At 39.2% G+C, this 25745-nt stretch overlaps 2 protein-coding genes across 8 annotated transcripts in view; one reads left to right on the plus strand and one right to left on the minus strand.

Annotated features, from left to right (window-relative positions):
- Positions 1–3018: 3018 nt before the first annotated feature.
- On the minus strand, positions 3019–9903 carry LOC149919718 (uncharacterized). Of its 3 annotated transcripts, none has more exons than XR_016469705.1 (2): positions 8507–8594; positions 3019–7580 (listed from the first exon to the last, which is right to left on the minus strand). XR_016469705.1 is itself a non-coding variant. In XM_090147529.1 (2 exons), the coding sequence occupies exons 1-2, from the start codon at positions 8862–8864 to the stop codon at positions 7468–7470; spliced, it is 306 nt and encodes a 101-aa protein (XP_090003655.1). In that variant the 5' UTR covers positions 8865–9903; the 3' UTR covers positions 3019–7467. The 3 variants fall into 3 exon arrangements, 1 of the variants encoding a protein (XP_090003655.1); XR_016469703.1 differs by lacking the exon at positions 8507–8594 and adding an exon at positions 7924–8120; XM_090147529.1 differs by lacking the exon at positions 8507–8594 and adding an exon at positions 8672–9903.
- Positions 8377–25745, plus strand: part of PPARA (peroxisome proliferator activated receptor alpha) — a 38740-nt gene continuing 21371 nt past the window's right edge. The window contains exons 1-3 of one of the 5 annotated variants that reach the window (XM_090147481.1): positions 8377–8498; positions 11128–11228; positions 12861–12927. The gene's annotated coding sequence lies outside the window, so the exon portion shown is untranslated. Of the gene's footprint in view, positions 8499–8614; positions 8716–11127; positions 11229–12860; positions 12928–25745 lie in introns of those variants that run through there. The other 4 variants (XM_031597249.2, XM_031597250.2, XM_090147487.1 and 1 more) reach the window with 4 other exon arrangements.

Consider the following 25745-nt stretch of genomic DNA (forward strand, 5'->3'; position numbering starts at 1 on the left):
TTTTTTTCTTTTGATGACAAACCTGCTGACATGGGCAAGAGTGACAGGAAGCATTATCTTTTACACAGCTTCAACAGGTTAACTCCTAGAATGTAAACGTTTCAAGAATAGACACATAGGGTATGTATACAGAGGAAATTATTTTCTTTCTAGAGCAACTGGAAATAAATTAAATAATCCATTTGAAAATCCTAGCCTGGACATTAAACAAATATATGAAATATTACACCCCAGGATAAACAGCAAATATTTCGAGTTCTTTAACAAATATTTGCAGACATACACGTGGATGGACCGAGTAATCAAAGAAACTGCAGTAGGGTTGCATGATTTAAAACAGATGCAAAGTCTATGTGAAGTCTCTAAACACTCTTGTAACATGTTTCATGTTCTCAGGTTCTTCTGGAACAGAACTTAGTAATTTTGTGTGCCCTGTTCCTGGTGCTTCCTGTGGCTTGGGAACCTTTGAGGTCTCCAGCTATGCTTGTCAAAAGAGGGAATCCTCCCAATAAGTACATGCAAACCCTCCAAGCACTGAGTAGCTGGTAAGAGAGCAACTCTGGAATATTCACTGCTTTTCTTTCAAACAGGAGGAATTTTATCTGCCAGATCCTGGAGCCAAGTGCAACAACAAGTTGTTACCTCAAGCCAAGGTTTATGACGTAAAAAGGGATAGCAGGACATAATTATATTGATATAGGTAAAATAATAATTTTAGAAATGGGGAAGCTCTATGAAACAATTCAGTTAAAAACTGACCATTTAGTGACACCCATGCAATGAAAAGCAGACTAGAAAGGCCTGCTGCTCACAGAATATCCTTCTGTTGCTTTTTAAAATTAACATATCCACATTTTTATCCTGGCTTTCACTTCCTTTCAAGCAAAGTGACTTGAGAAAAGAAGAGGTTTTGTGTGTTGTTTTTTTTTTTAAACTGGCAAGATGTTAACATAGGGATTATTATGAGAAAAGAAAAAATGTTCAGAAGATAGGCTGAATATTGCAAATATTATAGAAAAGCTTTGGAAAACATGCTAGATTCATATCCAGCTCTGAATGCAGCAATTTTTATTTCTTGCAGGTTGAGAATCAATTTATTTACATGTGTTTTCCAGAAGCGAAGGAAGCATTTCAGACACAGTTTCATTAAAGAGAAACAGGTCTATCTGCACAAGGATCTGTCATGCGCGATTTTGTTTACTTCTGTCCATTTGCTAACCTCAGACTTCAGTGAGTCATGGTATTTTTACTGCCATACTATCCATTCCATAGGCTTTAGCACACTCCTCCAGTTAATTATTAACAAAGTCCAAAGGTATCCACCCCTCTCCCACACAGATATTCCTACTACACACAGCTCCAAAAGATCTTCTGACTTAAAACTGTTCATTACAGTTTGGACAAATACAGGTGTTAAGGAGCTGATGCTTTGGTGTTGGTGAAATACTTCCTTTCTCTGCTTCCATAAGTTCAGTGGGTTTGAATGTCACGGTTCGGTTCCTGCTGCTGCTTGCATATCCAAACAAAGGGGACCTGCAACAGTCCTGAAGACATTTACCAGCTCCTCTCTTCTCCATCCACTTGAGAATCACCTTCTTTTTCAGGATTCCCTGTAGCTACCTTCTAAGAAAATGAGCTCTTTTTCCTGATTCTTTGGCTCACTTACTGCTGTCATCCCCTCTGTTTCTTTGGCTAGGCCTGACTGTGATTTGGTGCCAGGCAGGTACTGCAGATGGAAGAAATCAGACAGCGTTTCTTCATCATAGCACACGGTCTCTCCAGTACATGGGGCATATGCCAGAAATTAGATCAGGAAATGATTTTTACTTCCTGCAGCTTTTTAAAATTATTTTTCAGCTGAATAGGTCTCCTGATCTGGTGCACAGAATGGCCCTAAAAATTGCTGGTAGTGAGGGAACGGTGAGAACGTAGTGTTGAGACATTTCTGAGTCTGCAGTATCAGGAAACTACAGCCTTTTGCTGCTTGCCTCTGATGAGCTGGCTCTGAACATCTAGCAAGAAATAAGCTTGTTGATATGTCCTGGCACAGCAAATCTGCAGGCATTTTCAAATCTCATCTGGCCTGTTCTGCAAAACAAGATATTTTGTTTGGAAATTATTTTGTCAAACATTTCAAACAGTTTTGGAAGCACTGTCTTGCTTTCAAAAACCTGTTAATCATGATTTTCACATGACAAAGCAAAACAATTGAAAGAAGAGTGAGAAATACCTCAATAACATCATGGTCAATTGAAGTGTGAAGATAAAAGCGGCACCTGAAAAGGATCAGCCCAACTGCAAGCTTCTTTTACTCAAAAATCTGATCTGCAGATATGTAATAATTGAGTAAAGAGCCCAAAAATGAAACATGTGATTGTTCTTCATAAAAGGCTGTTCTAGCATGTGCTCAAAGTATCAGTCATGAATGCTGGAAAAAATGGGTGTAGCACAGTGAGAGTTAGTCATGGCCTGGAAAACAGGGTAGGAAAACAATTTGAGCAGAATAGTTACTCAGCTAATTGCTTTGAATAGTATCAGATTTACACACCCTAGCACCCAAACTCAAAATTTCTACTTGATATGATGTACTTGAAAACCTACACTGACAAAAATATCTTTCTCTTTCTCCAGGTTGGGAAAAAAATAAAATTAGGTTTTTTACTAAGACTGTATTTAGGGTAGCAAAAGCAACTAGAAAAAAAACCCACTTGCGTTAAGGCTCTTGGAGCAGTGCAAAAGTGTGGTTAGATGGGCTCTGGAAAATGCACCAGAGCGGATAGAAAGTCCTAGTAACTCCCAGTTTGTTTTCAACTTGCTCTCTCCATGTGCTGCCACTCTGCCATTCTCAAAGCAGCATGCAATCTGTACTTTCCCTTTAATTGCCTTTTTTTTTTTTTTTAAAAAAAAAAAAGAGGTTAAACCCGATGCTTAACTTTAAACTCATCTTCAAAAGCAGCTTAAGCGAAGCCACTGGACTTTGCAGGAAAACAAATATAAGTGCACATGACTCACGCTGACTCTGCTTGGGTGCTCCAGCAATAACATAACTTTTAAAATCACTGCATTTGCTTGCTAAATTAATGTACTTATACCTTTGGTGCATGAAGAACGCAGACTGGCGTGTAATCCCTAGTATGAACGCAAACAAAATTTCCAGCTGTAGTTTTGATTTCTGTGTCAGGGCTGAATTATTTGCAAAGAGCTGAGATCACAGGAAGCTGACATATACATGCTAATTCCTTCCTAAACTCTGCATAATACACGAGAAAAGGCGCATAAATACTGAAGCTTAAATTAAGGCTATAACTTAAGCCAGACAAGAATAAATAAGTATTGATCAAAGTATGCTGGGAGAACTTACCATTTGCGGTGTGTGCTAATCTAGGCATGCAAGGACATACGCACGCACTGCATGGGTATTTAAATGGGCACAGTACAAGTCTTAAAGAGAACCGACCATAAGCTGCTCACTGTATTAAGAAACATGATCCACCGCGCATTCTTTCTTGCTTCTGTGTTCTTCAGGAAAATGGTGAATTTTAGCATGATTATTAAAGGACAGTAGGCAGAGCACAGGGCATTAGAGGTATTAGAGGAAAGAAGGGTTGGTTGTTGGAAGCAGCCATCAGAAAGGAGTACAGAGCTGTTGCAAATACTGAAAAGGCTTGAGAGGGACAGTAAAGGATAGCTTTAACTGGAGAGTGGGAAGAACGAAGGCCAAAAACTATGTTGCAATAGTACATAATGAATAATACATGAATCACAGTGGTGGTGCTGTTGACAGAGAGGTTTTAAAGATGTCGCCCAAGAGGAGAACCTCAGTATGACAAATGAAACACCAAATATGAAATGCAGACTGGGGAAAAAGAGGCAGCAGAGAATTTGCTGAGCCAACAGGGCAAAAGCATGGAAGTGAGAGGTCTGGATATGAAAAATGCTGTCTTTGAAGCAGGAAACATTTAAATAGTATTAAATCTGCTAAATCCTGCTGAATCTAGTAATTGAGTGCCAAGTGAAACCAAAATGCACAGGAAAGGAATCTTACACTGGGGGAGGAAGAGGTTTGGATGAGAGGTAGAGTGTATTTAGGAAGGAACCAAACAGATGATTGTTAAGAGTACTTGCTTGCTCCTGTAAACTATTTTCAATCTAATACTTTCCCTGATGGTTGCTTGACATGTTACAGAAGGGTCAAGAGTGGGCTTCCCCTCTGGAAGATCTTGGACAGGTCTTCCCCTTTCATTTACCCATAATGTATGAATCGTCTGTTACTGTAAGAAACATGTTTGCTCACCAACAACAGTTCTTCTTAAAAAGAAAAAATCACCTTTTTATTAAAATGGAGAAATGAATGAGTTACAGTAATAACGTTGAGGGAATTATCTCATTAAGCAAAAGGTAAATCCGCAATTCTTTCAATTGTTTTCAGTAACAATTGCCAGCCAATATTAATTATGAAAGCATCAGCATGAAAAGGATATTGCTTATTAGAGAAATTCTAAACACTTTGGGCCAAGAAAGGTTAAATGGTAAGTTTCAAGCAGCAGCATCTTATATACAACTGTTCAGACAGGAGACAGGAGGAGATGTACATCTGGAGCATTTGGTCTTGAAGTTCTGACAAACAATGAACTATTTCACTAGTAAGTAAGAAGTAATGAGTAAATTCACTTTCAAAGTTGGATAGAAATTATCTTAGAAATAAATGTCTTGGTCCACAGCTTACATCAAGTGGAACAGCACCTTAAACATCTGTAATGAAAATTAAACATAGTTAAATATAGCTATTAATTTTAATCTCTTATTTTGTAGGAAAAGTAAACCTTACTTAGACTAAAAAATAATCCAATATCTAGAGAGTTTTGTGGAAAATTGGGCTTGTGTAAACCTGTAACCTGCTCCCTGGTTCTCTCCAGGACTTGTCATATTAAAATGAGGCAGGTGTGCTTGAGATGATTTATCTTAGAATGCATTCATTTACTACTCTTAGAAGTTTGCTTCAATATAGCCCAGAGACCTGCATCTAAAGCCAACCAGCCCTCAAAGACAGCCTGCCCTAAAACAGCAGTTAATCCCAGCACAGATCTTTCTGTGAAACTTCTGCAGTGGGACAGGGTTTCAGCAAGAAAGGTAAGGATGGGCTCATCTCACATTTGCCTCTGTTTCACCAGTTTGCTTGTGTAGGTGGGTTGATTTGGAGAGAGAACCAGTCCTTTAAGAATAATTTGCATATTGCATATGCACGTAAGCCATGTGTTTAACTGATATAACTCATGTTGTCATCTTCCATTTATTATCACTTGGGACTTTTGGCTTCGTGTTATTCTGAAAGATCACAAGTGGGCAGGATTCAACCTGCACAAAATTATGCACAAAAAGTCTTAAATTACACTCAAAAGTTTTTATATAGTTCTGTTAGTGACTTCTGTTCATAAAGCTTGTTCTCTTGTGAGAGTCTGGCCACCTCTTTTCCTTTAAGAAGAGTAATTCAGTTAAACTGAAATAATTTTCAGTGAGTGAACGGTAGCTCATCATTAAATCATTAGCCACAGAAAGAGAAATGGAACTTGTGTGCTTTTCCAGCTTATGAAACACTGGATATGCTGTCTGGGGCTGCAGTTTCTGTTCTGATAAATGCCTAGTGGGACGGCCCCACTTTATGGCTTGTAGTGACCTTGTTAAGAAAGTCTTTCATGATGACACAGCAGAATTGAGACACATTGTCTGTTAAAATTCCTATCACTGGATAAGCAAGAGAAACCACAGCAAATACTTGAGCGCAGGGGCAGCCTACTTCCTGCATGTCACCAGGAGCTAGAGGAGCTGGCAAAGGCACAGCGAGCCTTTGCTGATCCCATTCCCAAAGTTCTGATCCATGGTCTGACTGGATCCGCTCACCTTCTTCCACATAGATGCTGCAAGACTCCCTGCCTGTTGTTTAACAGCCAGGAAGACATTCTTGTTTTGCAAATGAAAACATTTTATTACAGAAAGACTACGTGTGATGAAGACCTCTGACAAAACCAGCTAGATGCTGAAAAGATGGAAAATCAGCCACTGCACAAGTCTGACTGCTTGTTTCACAACTGTCAATCCATTGAGCAACACCAATATTGTTATTGCACATTAATAGAATGCAACGGTAATTATAGCTTATTCCATCTAAAAGCCTGGTAAATAATCTAATTTCAGATTTCTAAAAGCTTGCACATTTGAACAGCTAATGGATGTTTCAGATATTTAGTGCTATTAAGATTTGAATTGTGATACACATTTATGCAACTCTATCAGAAAGCTGCATGCAGAATCACTTTCAGTACCGAAGAAATCAGCAAAGTCCCCCGCATAAATATTTGAAATGCGAGATGTATGTACTGCAGATACATCCTGCAACACCTAACATTTTTATGGACAAAACACATTTCGTGGAAAAGAAAACACTTCCAGTGGAGGGGTGTTGGGCCACGTGGTACTCTTCACTGACTGCTGCAGACAGAGGCTGCTGTAAGCTTGGCTATCAGAGAGCGTGGGAGGGGGAACCCATGGCTTGTCAACAGGAAATGGCCCACAAATTATTTTAAATTCCAATAAACATTTTAAAGTTTTTACTCAGTATGGGATCACATTAATGTGCAGCCCAGTAAAACACATACGAAACATCTCTTGGTCCTCAGGAAAGATAGCTAAGCTCAAGAGCTAGGGCAAAGCCTAGACAGCCTGGCACGCTTCTCACTGGAAAAGCAAAGCCTGGCTGGCAAATCTCTAAAATCTGTAAATTCAAAAGGCAAAAGCCTGCAACTATAGCTTTCTTTTTTTTTTTCTTTTTTCTTTTTTTTTTTTTTTACTGTAGTGCTTGTACAGTGCCATCTCCAAGACTAGCAGTAGAAGTATGCATGTGAACAAACCACCTAAAGATAGGTAAATTTAGGTAGCTTCATTGAAAGAGGGCAAAGAGTAATATTTTTGGGAGCTGATCATTAACTCAAATCAAAACAAAATATATTTGTAATTGTACAGAAGCTCATCTTAACTGCTTATATTTTCAGGGAAACAAATGAAAAAAGGAAACAACAACTACTACTGTGCAAAAGCAAACAATGAAAACCTGATCTTCCCAGATAACATCTCTTATTGTCTCATTATCAGCTGGGCTCCCTTACATACAGATTGTGTGGAAATACGTAGGTGTTAAAATTGGGAATTAACTTTCTAAACCAGCTATTTCTTGCAGCATTGGGTGTTGGCCTGGCTTGAGCACAACTGATTGAGAAGTTGGGCTGCCTCCAGAACACATTTGAAAAGGCCTTCAACTACTGTAATGTGTCAGCTTTCCATAGTTTTGGTTTTCTGCTGTTAGCAACTGCTGTTTATTAGTTTTCACTGAAGCATGTTCTCTGGTTGTGCCACAATCTCTATCATTGCTGTTTCTGCAGTGAGTGCTCCAGCATGCAGGTCCATGTGCTTAACCTAGAGGCTGAGAAATGTATGAAACTGAAGATGGTGCTTGCTGTAATGCAGCTGAGGCTCTAGGGCAGAGCTGTCTTTCTTTCCCTTCTGGTCCCGTGTTTCTATTTTCTGAACTGTAGGAACAAAAATAAGCAGAAGCCATGAGCGTATGCTCAATACATGTAAATGATCTTCCCTTTGGAAGCACACGAAACAGGTTGTGTTTTCTCCCTTGACTACTCCAGACAGTAACGAGTAAGAATATGAAATTAACAGTGCAATTATGCAATTACAAAAAGCAAGCTACTGATATATATATATATATATATACATTTTTTTTTTTTTTTTTTGTATTGATAACCACAACAATTATGAGGATAATGAAGAAATGTAGTATTCATGAAGCAGTCAAGGAGCAGTAATGAGGGGGGAGGGCTGTCCGCTTTATAAAACCACAGCATCTGTGTTTTGGGTTACCTTGAGCAGATTTAAGAGAATAAAGAAGCGAAAAGTCTTTCGCAAAGCTTTGTTTAGGTTCATGCTGTTTTTGAGCGAAGAACAGGGATTTTACACTGTAGATGTTGCCTTTACTTTCACAACAGAAAGTAGCTCCTCATCACCACGTCCTCGGGCCCTACTCACGCCCCCCCCCCCCCGAGACACTGCCAAGGCCCTCGGGGAACAGTCCCAAAGCGGTTCTATCCCCACGGCACACTAATAGCCCTTCGGGCTTTATTAGGCGAGAAAGAGCTCGGGGGGCCGCGCTAACGAAGGACGAGGCGAGGGCAGCCCCCCGTGTGGGTACCGCGGGCCGGGCGGGCACCGCTCACTCGCCCCCCTCGTGCCGCCTGAGCGCCGCGCCTTCACGTGAGCGCCCGGCCCCTGCCACAAATAGCTCGGGCGGGCGGATAAGAGGGCTGCGAGCGCAGACTTTGTCCCCACACGGCCGCCTTCGCTCTCCGCCGTTCCGTCTCTCCGCACCGCCGGGCTTTCTCTCCGCCCTTGACTGAAAGTTTCAGCGTCTCGGTCTCGCCTTCTCCCTCCCGATCGCGGTGAGTACCGGCGCGGGCGAACGGACGGGAATCGAAGCGGAATGGCGGTGAGAGAAGGGAAGAAGGGGGCGAGGAGGCACCCAGCGCCGCCGGCACTCGCCCTACGCCCGCCCGCCGAGCCAATGGCGGGTGGCCATGGCGGGGGGTGTGTGCCGCGACCTCACTTCCGGTACCTGTCACCGCCGCCCGGAGCCGCTCAGCCAGGCGCAGGAGCGGGGTAACCGCGTCCCGGGGCTCGGGGGGCTGCCGCCGCCGGGGGCTGCTCGCGCTGGGAGGCCGGGAGCCGGCGGGCCCGCGGCACCGGGAGGGCGGGTGTAGGCGGGGGACGCGACACGCGACGCCGCCGGCCCCAGCCCGGCCGGCCATGCCTGCGGGCGGAAGGAACGCGCGGCGCTGCCTAGGGGCAGCTCCCGGCCGGGCTGAGGGGGGTCGAGGGCGCCGGGCGGGGGCGCGGGTTGGTTCTGGTGCTGCCGATGGGGTGGCTTTCCCTCTCCCGTCTGTTCTCCTTGTGCTTTGCCGTGCTGTACGCCGCGTCCCGCTAGCCGAGGCGACGAGCTGCTGGCGAGGAGATGCTGTGGGTGCCGGGAGCTGAGGGGCCGGCCCCGAGTGGGGCTGGGGGGCAGCGGGGCAGCGTTAGGGGCTGTGCGGACGCGGCGGGTGCTGGGGAGCGGTCGGGGTGGCTCGGGTCGGAAGGGTCCGTAGCTGGGAGGACCTGGTTCCGGCGTCCCCCGCGGGGCTATAGAACACCTGCAGACTTTCCTGTCAGCATCTCACGCTGTTTTGCTGAAATTCGCGCGGTCTTCGCAGGTAGTAAAGCGGGAAGGCGTAGAAATGCTCCCCTGATATATTTTTGAATCGCTGTCTTAATGCTGAGGGTACCTGGCGGCGTGCTGGGACTGAGGGCGGCGGTGGTACGTGTGATGTGCTCACACGCTGCTCTAAGCTAAACCAGCGTCGTCACCTTTGTTCTCTGGCATAAAGCATCCAGCCAGCAGCCCTGGGCTCTTAGCAGCTTTTTGTGGCAACTTTCTGGTTTTTACGTAGCGCAGTGTATCGTTTCAGTAGGATGAGTGCACGCGCAGACCTTATCGGAGCTTTGTACAACCGCGTAAATAGCACGCCCTCTTGCTTTTCCCATCTTTGGAGGGAGCACCTGACATAAGCCAAAAAAAAGTTCTTATCAGTCCGCTGATGCCCTGTATTGACTCTCGTCCTGCACAGTCAGGCGGCATAGAGAGTTCTGTTGCCTTGTATAATCCCATGTGTCCTGAAAAGCTGGCATTTTTCTCACCTGCAGTTCAGGGTACTGGGTTGTTGTTGGTTTTTTTGTTGTTGTTTGCTTGCTTGTTTGTTCATTTTTCAGTATCTTAATTTTCTGTGCATGCCCTTCCAAACTGTAGTGCTTTCAAAGGGAATTAGGAGGTTTAAACCATGGAGTAGAGGCTGCATTTCAGTGGTTTTTAATAGTTTATGTTGAGTGTTATAAAAACTTTAGGGGAGAAAACACCCTACAGCGTAGAAGGATAGGTGGCCCAGGGTATTCATCTTGTTCTGGAAAATGGATTATAGTGCTTACTGTTTATTTGAATTGGTCATAGAGGGGAATGTATTTTTTTTTTTTTATTCTCAGTGTTTTGAAGAAGCTCTTTCTTCAGATTTGCAAATAAGACCTCTTTATTATTATTATTATTAATTTCTTTTTTGGCCTCCTGTTTGAAATGTTTTAACTCACCTGCTGAGATCTGAGCTATGAGTTGTTATATCTGTTACAAGAGGAACAAGAGAATGCCATACTTGTCTGGAAAAATAAATAATGCTGAATTTGTATCTATTATAAATGAAAACATTTTCTTGCAGCGTTTTGGAATTTTAACATTTTAAATCAAATCTAGCATCTCTTGCAAAATTCCTTAAAGCTTTAATTTCTGTGGTTTTGTGAATGGAGCCAACTTAATCAGACTATAATTTATTTTTATAGCTATGTATGTGCAGCCTTTTTTTTTTTTTTCCTGTAATGCTTGTAACTATATAGATGTTACAATAAAATCTCTCCCTTCGGGGTGTGATTGGTAGCTGGAAGGCCAATTGCAAAGACATCTTGTGGGATGCATGTGTGCGCTCCTCAAAAACCGTAACAGTTTGCTCACATACACACTTGAACGTTTATGAGGATGCTCCTTATGAGTAAAAGTATTTTATTTTGCAGTAGATAGTGAAAATACCAGAAGGCTTTCAGTCAAGTGCTTTTAATTGAGTGCTTTAATTAATTATTTACTTTTAGCCTGGAGGAAAAAAAAAAAATCTGAATGCTATTGAGACGTACCAGTCATAGACCCTAGTTAGGTAGATGCCAGTGTAGTCCTGATGTAAAATTAAGTATGTATTAACAGCCTCAGTCATTTTAAGAAAATTAGTATTCACCCAAGTGAAATAAATGTTGGTTGGTAGCTGTTGGGTTTTTTTGTTTGTTTTGTTTTTTTCCTTAGAGGACATTAAGAATAAGAAAAACCATTATGTTACATTATATCAACATAAAATTAGATTAGCAAACTTTCAGAAATCTCGTTGACTTTTTTTTTTGATAGAAAGAATATCAGCAGCTTTTTTTTTTATTTTTATTTTTTTTTAGTGAAGAGCCACTTGCTATCACCAATGTGCACGTGAAATGGAAAGGGAACAGATTATGGAAAGCAGCTTCTGTTTCAACCTTGCAAGATGCTGCGTGAAGTGGTAAGTGAATATGTGGGCTGAGAACTACTTTGGCAATGTTCCCGAACTACTAGAGAAGAAAAAACATTTGAGGTAGTATATCTGTAAGGAGTAATTGATGTAAAAATAGTTAATTGACCAAGAAAGAAATCTGAATAAGTTGTGCAAACAGTTGATAAAAGGTCATGGAGAACAGAATAAGCAAGATTTCCTTATGCTGTGGTGTCCATTTTCTGTGTTGAACTTCTACGTAGAAGGAAGTGTGTAAAGGTGTTATCCAGAAGAATTCTGAGTTCTTAATATTTTAGAAGTGTTTAAGAAGTGTTCAGCATCTCTCAGGACCAGGCCTATAAAGTTAAATGTTCAACAACTCTTCTTTGAAGGAGAGCGAATAGTCACTGAGTGAAAAAGTACTTATCCTGTAAGCTTAGGCTCTAAATCAGCACTAGACTCAAAATAAAGTGAAAATCGCTCTGTCTTAGAAAGTATGATATTTGGCATGTTTGTCAAACTTAATATGGATATAGGCAGATTGCTGTCTGACCAGGTTGTATGTGGCATTGAGATGTTGCCAATTGTGATTCGGCTTCCTCATACCAGTTCTAATGGTTTCTGCTTATGAAACAGTATTTATTTATAAGTGTCTTGCATATATATTTTAAATATCTGTGAAGTATAATCTGTCTCCAAAGAAGGGCTCTTTATGCACAGATTATTACAAATTATAAAATACTAGTCACCAGTTTTCTAATCCTGATTTAGGCTTGTTACATCACTGTGTTTCTTCGCTGTGTTTTAAAGTCCTCTACATGCAAGCTGTGGAAACTTGTTTGTACTTTGCAGGTTGAAAGATGAGAACTAGCAAAGAGGATAGTTCATTCTGCTGTACTATATTCACTTAATATATCATTTTAGATTCAAGTTTCTCATATCTCATGCTGTCAGTGTTTCCACAGATATATTTGCAAGCATTTGGCAGGTTAGCTGTCCCTCTCTAGAACTGCTGATACACAATAATATTTAGTTTTCTTGTTTAAATTTATTTATAAATGCAAAGATTAATTATTATTAAGCTTTCATAACAGCAGAAGAATCTTGGTCAAAAAAAAAAAAAAGAAAACAAGCATCTGCCTTGAGAGTTGTTTCTTGGCTCTTAGCAGCTGCTGAAGTTGTAAGGTTCCAACCAGCTGTAATGCATGTGAAAACAAATTAGTCCAATATTTCTCTATTTCATATTTTCATATATCTATAGTCCAGTTTGTTGGTAAGTATGTAAAAGGGAATGAGCTGGTGTTTGGTGTGCAGGTGGCTGAATAAGTTATTCATCTAAATGTGTAATATATATATATATATATATCTTAGAGCTGAGAGCATTTAGTGTTTTGAGTAGCTTAGAGTTTTATGTGTTTTGCATGGAAAAAATGCTATCACTATCTGTCCTAATGTTATTTAGATTAAAAAAAAAAAAAAGTCATTTGAAACTATTCTATTAAAGCTTTGAAAGAGGGTTTACTTCTTGTTGGATGTATCTACGTATCTAGCACAGTGACACTGTCTGAGAAAGTTCTAAATCTTCACGTAGAGTTGTATTGTAATACATTGCTTTTAACACATAGACTGCTACATGCCTGTTTTATTTTAATTATTTACCAGAAATGACTGATAAAACAATTCACAGAAGAAATCACTGAACTTAAACCAGAATGTGAGTGTCCAGATGGTAAGAACTTTCGTCTATTAGTAAAACTCTTTGAAAATGAAGACTTCTATTACTGTTGTCTCTTCCTAGTTGGCTGTTCGTTACGGATTCAGCAAGAATGTTACTAAGCACATGGCATTAGTATAACATTATGGGCTCATGGAGAAGAAAACAAAACCTTCTCACATCTTCATTCACCACCTATGAAAAATGTTTCCCAGCGTAATGAACAATATAGTATGAAACCACTTGGATTTGAGGGTGGAAATGTGGAGACAGTGAGTGCTTTGTCAAAAGAAGCTGGTTTAGAGATTCCTGGTTTATTGTCAGACAGTGCTTGATGGCATTCTTTGCCATGGGGCTGGTGAACGCTTACCCACTCTCATGTGAAAATAAAACAAAATTTCAGCCCACAGTTCATAGTGAATATTGTGGGATTGTTGGCAGTTTTCAGGGGAGGATAACAGGAACTACACATTGCCAATGTAAACATTATGTTTCTGATGAAGGCTAGAACTAGATTTGTCATAAAGGTTAGTAATTCTAAGAATAATTTGAAAAAATAACTGGCATAGTTATGCACAGAATACTGGATACTGACATTTGGTCAGTATAGTTGGAAAAAGTTGAAAGTGGATCTTCAAATCATTTTTAGTCTGTAGATACATACAGTTTGGAGTCAGTGTGCTGTGTTACTGGGGTTTTCTGGGTGGATTTTTTTTTTCTTTTCTTTTTTTGGTCAATCCAAGATGCTGTGTGGATACAGTTTGACTAGAAGAGAGCCATGTAAATGGGAGTTGTCCCTTGTTGATTCTGACAGGTTAGTTACAGAGAATTTTGCTCTGTGAGTATACTTATATTATTAAGCTGTACACGTCTGAAATTTGAAAATGGTTTAGTGTGTATGCTCATATTACATGTAGCTGCCCAAAGAGAAGAGCATGTAAGAATTTTGAGCTGCTTTTTACCCCTGAAAATAATTTTTATTATTTTATTTAATTACTTAATTTATTCTCATCAGAACAAGAGACAGATGCAGGCCAGACTGACTAGAAATAAGTCAAGTTATCAGCTTTACAAAACAGGTAGCTGTGAGATGAGAGTAGTTTTTAGCACAGGATGCTGCTTCTGAAAAAGGCAGCAGCTGCACTTCTTATGTACTGTGCTTCCATAGAGATATACAGTGCCTGTACATAAACAGGCTAATGTTTTCAAACAGCTGCTAAATGTTGAGCTCTTATATGTGTGTTTGGGGCACCTGATTTTCAGCATTCTGCCATAATTCTAGGGTTACACGAATTGCATTTTCTCAAGGTTATAAATCCTATAATAAATTCTGTGAGAATTCTTCAATAGCAGTTATCCTTTAAGAATATAGAATTGCTTGTTTTGCTGCTATCAATCATTTTATTTCTTTTCTACCTGGCGTGTGTGTGTATGGAAAAAAAAAAAAAGAATAGAATGGGATGTCCCCTCTCTGTTGTTCCTGAGAGCCCTGCAGCAAGAAGTGTGATTGCATGGCATGGCTTGAGCTGATCTGGCAATTGCTATTGAAGATCAGTCATGCTCCCACTCATGTTTCTCTCCTTTGCTGTCAGCTCTGTGGTTCTGTCCCTCTTCATTGCTGCCCTTTAGTGAGTCCGTTCAGCTATCTCTGTCTATTTACATTTTTCCCATGCTATGTTTTTTATGTTTTACTGGAGCCAAATTGTTTCACTGAGGCTGTGTCTATACTAGGTAATAAAATATGACAGGGACTGTTCTCTGGAGCCAGAGCTAAGTGGAAAGGTTGCACTCTAGCTTGGGCTTCCTCCCAAACCAGAGTGGCTGCATCTGAATTGCCAATGGAGAACAGTTCACTGTTTGGCCTCTGCTGTCCCCTTAACCCTGCCTGAGCATTTATCTGGGAGAACACCAAGCAGAGATGGGCCAAAATGGTGTCAAAGAGAGCACTAACAGTGTGGCTCGAGCCTGTACTCTGACTTTATTTACTGCTGTACTTGTGGGCAGGGAGATCAAATGGGTGTGAGAGCCAACACAAGGGCAGGCTGGGACTGCAGGGCTGGAAATGAAGGAGAGGGAAGGTGGGGGACTCACAGTGTCAGGGAGCAATGGCAGGGGTATTCTTTTGATGTCAGGGAGCTATTAGATTACTTAAGCTGGCCATACCCTTAATGCAACTTTATTTTGCAGCACCAAACTTCTGCTTGACTCTGCAGAGGGCTATGAATGCTGTATCCCTATAGCAAAGTTTGATCAGTCAGCTAAAATGTCTCACAAAGTACATTGCAAAGGAACAAAAGCATATGTATTTGACTTCATAAACAAGATTTTCTTATCCTGACTGTTTCATTAGTCTGATGGTTTTTGTTCCACCTTTCTGTAATGTAGTTGTTTCCTTACTTAAAAAAAAAAAAAAGGGGGAGTAGTGGAGTGGCAGGCAGGCAGTAGTGGTGACACTGCACTGAATACAGTGCTGTTAAACCAGTAGGTAGATACCCTTTATGTCTTGCAAAGGGCAAACAGAGAGCTTAGATGTTAGGAAAATAATTGGTTGTATTTTGACGTTTTTGATCACGCAGGAGTGAGAGGCTTGTGATCTCTGTACTGTAGCGAGTGACCTGATTTAGAACTGTGAAGTCATGTGAACCAAGTATATCCTCTATCTGACTTGTCAGTAGCCTGGAAGTACAAGTGCTTGATGTCCATTTGCCAAAAAATGTAGATCCATTGCATTCATACCCGCTGACAGGACTTCAGTCTGCAAAGTTAATTCATTGTAGGCTTTGTTTCTATGATAAAATAATCGTTAAGAAAAACTTCTCATGGCAGGAATTTCTAAATTCCAGGAACAAAACTGAAATGAAAGAATTTTGTTTCTCATTGCACTCTAGGTACTCTGAGTTGTGGCATGCCATTAAATCAAATTCAGTTTATTTTTAGCAGGGTTTTTTTTTTGTTTGGTTGGTTTTGGTTTGTGTTTTAAATTTAAATGTAATCACTGAGCGATGAAAGCCTGTAAAAATACTTTGAAGGAGTGAGTAAAATCAATACCCTGAAGAATAAATAAACCAGCCTCCAGATGCTGTGTATAGAAGACATTAGAGTTTGCCTACTGGTAGAAGAGTACAAAAGCTAACTCACTGGGATTTCTCTAACTTTCAAAAGAAGGGGACTTAATCTGTAATATTTTGTATGAAGGTCAGTCTCTTCTATTGGATAAAAGTCTTACTAAGTTGCAATTAGATTATCAGATATGTCTTGCTAGATGTCTGGGCAGGGGAGTGAAGTTTATCAGTGAAATAAAATCACAGAAAACAGACAGTGATGTTCTCCTCTAAGAAAGCAAATTCAGACTTCTTGAATCTCTTCCAGAAACAGATGTAAATTTCACTGTAGCTTTTCAACTAGCAAATAATCATGGTCTGTTATGTTTGATAACGAATCATGGAGGGGGTTGCAGATGGTGAGAAGAGTGCAGCTGTGCAGATACTACAGGAGCTGAGATAGAAGACTGGAGGACTCAAGCAGATGAAGGAGGTGTTTTGGTTAACATGGCTTATGAAAGAGAAGGCTAAGACAGCTGAAAGAGTATTGAAGCTAAGCGTGCTGGTGTAAAGCCAAAAACTGAAATCTGAGATTTGGGGATGGGGAGAGTGCTGGAGGCTGAAAAGAAGATCTACTTGAGGCAAAAGGACTTTTTAAATGTTGCTGATATCTAAATCAGAAGCTGCAGCATTATATGTCAAAGTAACTAGGCGTTTGTCCCAAGCCAAAACAAGGAGACTGAGCCAAGATGGAACGTTAAGCTATAGATGAGGTTTCCTTTTAAAGAGGTACCTCACAAAGAAATGCTGAGCATCTATAGGAGAGATACTCTAGTAACACATACAGACGCAAAGTTGTGGGTTTTTTTATTTTGATTTTTCAGGATAGGGCCTGTATGATGAAATCAGAGATGGCAAAACTGGGGAGTTTACCAGGTGAGGAAGCTGTGTCTGACAGGTGCCCTAAAAAGGGGAGACAGCAAGTCTCAGGTTGTGGTTGAAGGACAGGTAAGATTCAGTCAAAGCTTTGTGTTATCTTAAAGATAAAAGGAATAATCTTGAAACAATATGCTGGAGAACCCAAATCATCCTTCACCTTCTTGCATTAAGTAACTTTACTTGAATCCATCTTTTTGCCTTTTCTCTCTCTTTTTTTTTTTATTAAGTATTGTTTCAAAACAATAGCTCTTTGCTTTATTTGGGAAGAGTGTTGTTATTATAATCCCTCTAAGAACTACTACTTTTGCCTACAAGTCAGAAGTCTATAGCCAAAGTGAATATTTAACACTATTTCAAGGACAGGCAATTGTCTTTTTCTTAATAAAGTATGTGATTAGGAGTGAAGGAGCCTGTGAAACTGTAAAATACTTCAAGTACTGACATAACTTCAAGCATCCATCATACAGTTTCTGTGCTCTACAGATCTTAGTAAATGTAAAACTAACACTAAAAACAAACTGTAAAATATATATATATTTTAAAGGGGAGTAAAATATCAGAAGAATTATGCTTCTAAACTGCTATGTTAATAACCATCTCATGTTAATAACCAAGATATTTCCTCATATCTTTTAGTCTAGTTACTTCAGAAATTCAGAAATATGCATTAGAGTTTGCCTTCCTCTTCCAATAGCTTTGAACCTGCAAGTCTTCAAACTCACAGTTTGACAAATGAGTGGTGGTTGCAAAGGCTTTGAAGTAGTAGAACTTCTATAAAAGTTGGAAGCTGGAAAGAAGAAAGGAAAGGGGTTATTGACCCCACTGAGGAAATGATGCAATATGAATTTGAAAATTATCTGTACTGTTTGGACTGTCAATTGCCAGTTGGCACAGGAGCAGTGGTGAGCCAGTTGCAACATGCAGCTCTGAGCCAGCTGCAGCATATGCACAGTGTTTGTCCAGTCAGTAGTTCAGAGATGTTGTGTGGGGAGAGGTAGCTGAAAGTATGGTGAGAAAAGGAAAGATAGGGAGACATGATAGGATGATGTAGAGTGACAATGGTATGAAAATATTATGACTTTGAAAGGTAATCAGTAGAGATCAAAGCTTTTTATTTCTTCTTACAACAGTTGCCCTTTTCCCAGTGTTTCAATGCTACTGACAGTTAAAAAAAAAAAAAAATCAATATGAATATTACCTTCCACATTTGTATACTGTCACAACCTAATACTGCCAAGTTTTTGTCTCATTGCTTGAACTCATGAAGTTATGTAAAGCTTCAGTAATCTCGTTAGCAGGTAACTCAAAACTACTTGGTATCCTTAAAATATTTTAGACTGTGTTGCAGAACATCAAGCCTGCTATTAGGTTATATTCAGCTGAAGTATTTGTGTTATAGGAACATTTCTTTGCTGTCTTGAATAATTAGCAAAGATGAAGTCATACAGGGATATCACAAAACAGTTTCTCAGACTTCGTTTTACTTTAAATTTAAACTGAAGGCAGATATTTCTATTTACAACACAGTGAGAGTTCTTAGTCCTAGGAGTACGTTATTACTCCTATTTAATGTAATATTACATGTATTATTAAAAAAAAATGTAATATTACTATTACAGTCCTGCCAATAAGGAATTATTAACAACACATACCAACGTATAAAGCACATGTAAAGGTCTGTGGAGACAAAACAAAATGAATTCTTACATACTAGTCTGTAGGAATGCATTTTAAGACATCTGTACATATATATGAACCCTAAAGACTGTTGCAATATTATTGAAAGTTTAGAAATTGCTTCTCACTGAATCATCAAAGTCTTCAGTTGATTCCATAAATTAATGACAATTGATCTTAATTTCTTTTTATAAATATTTTCTGTCTAAGGCATCTCATTTGTCAGCAGGAGCTACTGGACATCTTTGCTTTTAAAAGTTACATCTTTCTGAATAGGACAATCATGTGTTGTTTTTTAATTTTTTAATCAAGTACATGGACAAGTAAAATTTTTGAATTATAACTGTTTATATTACAGTATCATCAGTATGTGTAATGGAAAACAACCAAGAAACTTTCTTGGCACAGCCTCTGTATGTGTTAGATTATAATTTCTATTGACAATTTTATTTGCACAGATGTCTTTAATTTTTAACCTTCTGAAGTTTATTTTTACCACATGTAGTAAAAATGTGCTCTGCAAGAGACTTAGCAAGAGGCTTACATTTTATTTACTCAAAAATTGATCATATTGAAGATAATCATTTAGTCACCATGTTAAAATGCAATTTGTATTTGCCTCTTGCTCCTTTTATATCTTTATCCTTCAACAAATGACGTTGCTGTAGAATGTCAGAGCATGGTTAGAATGTCGTTGAGAAGTCACTTTGCATAATCTAAGATGCATTACTCACACGTGCAAGGAAACAATTGCAACACTTCAATTTGGTCTCAAGGATCTGGTTTCCAGTGAGGAGCAAGTTAGGACAGATGTGTAGGCTGTTTGTAAATGCTGTATGCATAGAAACAGACCCTGACTTGAACATTAAACCTTATTTATATATATATTTTTATTCTATCTTTTTTTTAGAAAAGAGCATTGAAAATAGTTTAGGATATCTAAGATATGCATTGTAGTTCATAAATAACAATTTTTTTTGTTTGCTTTGTTCAAGTTATTTTAATTCTGGACATAGAATACATAAGTTGTCTTTAACTGTGAATTGATTCAGACTATTGGCTTAGGTAATTAACTTGTCAGTATCACAAAGATAGATAAGGAGTTTTGGGATAGATGGAGAAAATCAGAGAGCTTTAAGTTGATAACGTGATAATAAAAATACAGCAGGTAGTCAGAGGACACATCTGAGTGAATGTGACCTTGTTCTTGGATCAAATAGCAAATACATAAATGTCGTGTTTGTCTGAATGTGACCTTGCATTGGTTCAAGTATCAGTCATAAATCAAATCCTAGATTTTAATGTACACGTATAGAAAATGGCCTCTTAAACAGTACGTAATATCTTTGGTGGTTGTGGTCTTCAGGTGTTTGGCAAAAACAAAAAGCGTATTTGTGCACTGAATTGTTTGAGCTGCATTACCTTCATGGTGCTGTCATAGATGATTTAGAATCTGTAGAAGTTTGAACAGCAAATTGCTATGGCTGCTATGATTAACACGTAATCATTTGAATCTCGCTCAAGTATGGAATGATATGAGTGTAATGTAACAGTGACCTGAAGAGATATGGACATGGATACAGCATTGAATAAAGAGTAAATCTAGAGATTATGTGGAGAGAGGAAAAGAAAAAAAGGTAGATGTGTTACAAGCACAGAAGTATATATAACAGTGAAGTGGAGTTTTTATTAGAAACTGTTGGTGGGCTGTTAGAAGTACATGGGGAACTGTATTTGAACTTGAAAGAGAGCACGTATCAGAGTGCACTGGTACACCAACTACACTATAGCATAGAGATTGCTGAGTCGTTGCTGTGGGTTCAACTGCTGCAAATTCTTGATGTTCTTTTGAGTATCTTGTTAAAAAAAAGTTAATTTATGTCCATATTTATGCCTCAAAATACTGGATATTAGTAACTCCAGTCTGAATATTTGCGCTATGTACATTGATAACTAACATGCTAAACTGAATAATTCTCCCACATACTGTTGTCTTGTTTGCTTGTTTTTGAAATGCTAGTTATTGTGTGCCTATTCTGTGTAGGTTGCTCTGAAAGTAGTGCCTCCCACTAATTTCCATTACAGCTAACAACAGCTTTTCCATTAAGCTACAACAGCTACAAAGAACTCAATAACACTATTCGACAGAGCAAATTCTCTTCTCCAAAATACTATTTCTCAACATATTTGCTACCACTAGCTATACATTTCTGCCAGTGATGAACAAGAGCTCTTCGTTTTGTGGTGTGACAGCTGCGCACGGCTGTCTGAAATGTGGCTTGTCTTTCAGATCACTGTCACCACTGCTGAAACACACCACCCACTGCCTCACTGTGTTAACATTCACTGTTTGGTCTCAGTAGATGTTTGGCAAGCAGCAATGAATGTCAGTGGGTACGTATTTTTTTCTCATGGTGGAATTCACTGACACACCTCTGCTTCATCAGCATTCCATGTCAAACACCATTTTGTCAAGACTGCCCCTCTGCTGCCATCTGTCATAGAATGATAGAATTGTGGAATCATTTGAGATCAAAAAGACCTTTAAATGTGAGATAGTCAAACTCCCCTGCAATGAGCAGGGACATCTACAGCTAGATCAGGTTGCTCAGAGCCCCATCCAGCCTGACCTTGAAGGTTTCTGGGGGTGAGCCTTCACCATATCTCTGGGCAATGTGTTCCAGTGCTCCATTATCCTTATCTTAAAAGCAAAATAAATAAATAAATAAATAAATTCCTTATATCCAGTCTAAATCTTCTCTCTTTCACTTTGAAACTGATTTCCTTATCCTATCACAATAGACCCTGCTAAACGGTCTATCCCCTTATATCACCCTCTTTAGATACTAAAAGGCAGCTGTTAGATCTCCCTGGAGCTTTCTTTTCTCCAGGCTGAACAGCCCCAGCTCTCTCTGCCTGTCTTCATGGTGGGGGGGGAAAAGGGGGTGTTCTAAAGAATGGAACCTTGGAACCAACTGTTGCACAGCAACAAAATGTAATGGAATATTGTTGGTAAGGAATATTGCCTCTAATGTTATACCACCAATATCCACTTCTGACACTATAGATCAGCAGGATAAATTAGGAGACATTACTTGTAGAGCAGCCCTCATCTAAAACTAAGCAATCATCAACCATGTGTCAGAGGTCATTATTTGGTATTAAAGTGGAATCATAAACTGGATAGCTGGAGAAGGGGGAAAAAAATCACAAATTGCCATTTTTTCAGGATTTCTAGGGATTTCAATAACAGAAGTCAAAGCAATAGTAAAGACTTTTCCCCCCAGTTTTCCAGTTAAGACTTTGGTAATGCTTGTTTTAGAGTCAGGTATCTTCTAGAGATCTGACTGGGTTTTATTGTAGACAAAAAAATGCTACTTGAAGGAAACAAAAGTGAAGGATAACAGTCTCAATTACAAAAAACCTTGATAGAACATTCAATAATTGAATAGAACAGTTGACTAATGCTTCATTCCTGACTACTGAAGTCTTACAAAAATTTAAAGGATTCAGTAGACATATATTTGAAAGAGAGATTTAAATGCTTTACTTTGACATATAGTGATTTCTGACAAAAGTTTATGTTCAGCGCTCATTAGGGGGAAAATTGCTCTGATCTTTCTGTTCCAAATACAGAAATAACTGAATTAAAAGTTTTCATCTAGAGGAGAAAAAAGAAAAAGAAAAACTCTCTGATTGTCATATTGTTATTCCATACATGCAGACTTTGAACTATTTGAGCTTCATATTGATTCAAGCAACAATACAATCTCCATTCTTTACAGAAATGAGCTGAGTAAAACAGCATTCTTCTTTTATCAGAAAGACCTAGATGCAAGTTTGAGTACTGTCATATTTGTTACATCTGATGTCTATTTATGTGGAAGAAAGCAAGCATGACTTCAGATAAATGTAGACTTAAGGCAATAGACCTGTAAGTCTTGTCTTTGGAGCCTGAAGGCAAGGTTGCAAAACCTTTATGTCCCATTGCTGACGAAGTCAAATCTGGCTGCTGTTGTTCAAGCGGTTTGCAGTGGCTGATTTAAAGACAGGCTTTGGATCCCATCATACTGATAATTTAGAACTGTGGTATTTCTTCATATCATAAGTCCAGATCTGTCTGCAAGAGGTTGACTAGTCTAATGTTGTGGATCAAATACAGAACTCAGATGAAATATATTTTCAGGTGCAATATAAAGTCAGTGTAAATGTCATGCGTGTAAATTCAGAGTGTTCTCAACTGAGTTCCTAGTTCCTGAGTTTCCTCCCCCCTAATTTGGGGGGAAGTTGTTGTATTTCAGATTTCCTATTAAAAAGCCATTTGATACTTTATTCTTTCTTTGAGCTAGATTATACCTCTCAGGGTTTCCAGAATTGGAATTCTTAACACTTGTTTTTTGTTGTTTTGTGTTTTTTGAACAGGAGGAGGGGTGATGAGAGTGGAGCGTGTTGTTTCAGCTGAGAGTAAATGCCCGTACCTTCCATTTACTTGGTTTCCATGAGAGTTTTACTGCTGGAAGAGCAGTGGATAACTGGGATATGTGCAAGCTCCCCTGCTGATAGGAAAGTTCTGTGGCCGTATCAATAATGATTTTTAATACAGAGGCTGTCTGAGCTATAGAGGAGTTTTCTGCTCTCAACAGCCACTTCAGTGGAAGGGCTGCTTTTCTTCAGGCAATGCAAGCACCTGACTTAGCAGTCTAGGCTGTTGGTACAATACTGATTCTTCAGAGAGGATTTGGTCTGCACATACACCTATGTTTGTTGACTGTGCAGCACACTTCCCTCTCCACAAGTGCTTATTTCTGCTCCCTGTGTTGAGTCAGCACTAATATTTGTAAGGCTTTGCAATAAACTGGAACAGGGAAATGATCTGGTTGAAGAGCTTTGGAAGTTTTGGCCTCAAAGACCAATCAATCACACTTTGGAAAATTCATTGAGTTTTGCTCAGTTTGGATATGTGCATGAGATGCTTGTCATTAAGTGGGGTGAATACCCCTCTTATGTCTGTCCACTGCAAATTGATTTTTGCTCTTCTCCATCAGTAATTGCTTCACTTGTGTCAAAGTTAGAGGGTATTCAATTTGGGATACTTACCTGCGGTGCAGTGTTGCTGCTGTTCCGTTGCTAGTTGAAAAGCAACCTTGACAAAACAACTTTTATAATTACTTAGACATGTGTAATAAATGTGTTACATAATTAAAAATATCAAAGGAAATTATCAGTATATAAGCATGAAGGTATAGAAAGCATCTGAATAGTTTTAAAGCAGATATGTTGTATTTAGAAGAAAATGAGTGGCCCTGTTCGGAGACATTTATCTTTCTTCAATATAATCTAGGCAATGAAACTCCACTTCAGAGAGCTAGGACCTGTGAAATAGCTTCTACTTTCTGCCACTATATCTTGGGAAAAGGCGGCAGGCATGTGCCAGCAGGGATTGAGATTGGCTCAGTAAATGCAGAGTAGTTGCACAGTGCCTTTGCATTTATCAGTCTGTCTCTGTTGTTTTGTTTTGTTCATTTCCATTGCTGATTATTCACTTTTTTTCCCCATCTTATTCTGTCTCTTTCTATGTAGGATCTGTCTGAATTTTCGTAACTGAGCAATCATTTCCATTGTGTTTTTGAGGCTATTTGGTCTTCATAGGTTATGATATTAATGCAAATGCTAAATTTTGAACTGTTATTTTGTATGTTGTGCACTTAAGGAACACTGTTGTACCTTTCCAAATAGCTGGAAAATATCTGTTCTGCTTATGTCACTTGATTTTAAAATCCTATCACTTTGCCTAAAGCCATGTTGGCCTCAGTAATTTTCTCCCAGTTATGGTGGGCTAATAGCTGGTGCTGCAACGTGGAAGGAATGTGTATTCCCCTGGCAATCTGACACAGAACATCTAGTTGAAGAGTACTTCTCTGTAGTGCAATGTACAGTCTGTTGCACATATTATACTGTTCACACCTGGGCTGTCATTAGTCAGCATTGCTCATGTGCATCTTCTTACTGTTGATTTACTTGTACAGCATGTTAATTCATGTTTTAATCCTGTCTTTACAAGTGCTTCCTTATGGTGCTGACCAATGATTTATGTTTGGAAAAGCACTGGTGATTTTCAGTATGAAAATCTTGCCTTTCTTCTCTCTTTCTGGATTGTGTCTTAAAATCCAATAGGACGGAAAAGTCTGGGACCCAAGAAATACTGCCTCCTGGCTCAGTAAGTTCTGCTGGAGTTTGGCTCAGTAGTATAAAAACAAAGCCTTATTCCCATCTTGCAGTGTGTCAGATTTCTAACAACACGTTCAGTGTGAGATTAGAAGTATGTTATCTTTTCATCTCCTAATGTGATTAGAGAAGCGTCTTCAGGGAAGGAAAGTTAAAACTCACCATTTCATCATGCTCCACGCTTTCAGTAAGCCAGTGGACTCTGGCATATATCCTTCCTGTAAGAAACTCTAGTGTTCCTCCATTTCTGCAAATACTTCTTGTTCTGGGAAGGAGAATTTTATTTTCTCCCTCTTTTCTCCCAGTTTTCTTAGGCAAAGAATATTCTTCCTGTTTGATCAAACAAAAAATGTACAGCTTTTTTCCTGCTGTGGACTAATACAGACTGGGTTGTCCTACAAACTGTGATTCCACTTCTGCTTAATGCACTGCCTGGTTATAAGGGGAACCATCCAAGGAAAGAACACTGTGCAGTATACATTAACATTCTGTCATAGTGCCTAAAAAAGTTGAGGTTGCATAAACTTCTTAATTTTGTAATTTTTAAGAGCTCAACTTTTCAAGTTCTGTGTAATTTCTGAAAATTAGGATATGTGAATTTTGATTTGTTTTACAGGCAAGAATACTTTCAAGTTGCATATGGTATCTTGGAACTGTGTAAAGGCAGAAAGAAAAACTCAGTTTTTCAGTTTGTGTGTATGTACATACATCTAGCTGGCAGCCTTGAAGATGTAGCATAGCAAAAATTTTCATCTCATTCATTGTAAATTCTCTTTGACTTAGGTTTTTCATGCTTTGGAATATACAAAATATTGCTGGTGTGAAAGATGACAAAGTAATAAAGCTATCAGAGGATAAAGGAGAAAGCTTGTTTCTTCCTTGACAGGAGATTAGACTTTGTATTCTAAGTGCCCAACTTTATTTCCAGTGGATGATTTTTTTTGTGTTTAA

The sequence above is a fragment of the Phasianus colchicus genome, chromosome 1 (assembly GCF_987193195.1).
Source record: "Phasianus colchicus chromosome 1, bPhaCol1.hap1.1, whole genome shotgun sequence".
Classification (NCBI taxonomy): Eukaryota; Metazoa; Chordata; class Aves; order Galliformes; family Phasianidae; genus Phasianus; species Phasianus colchicus.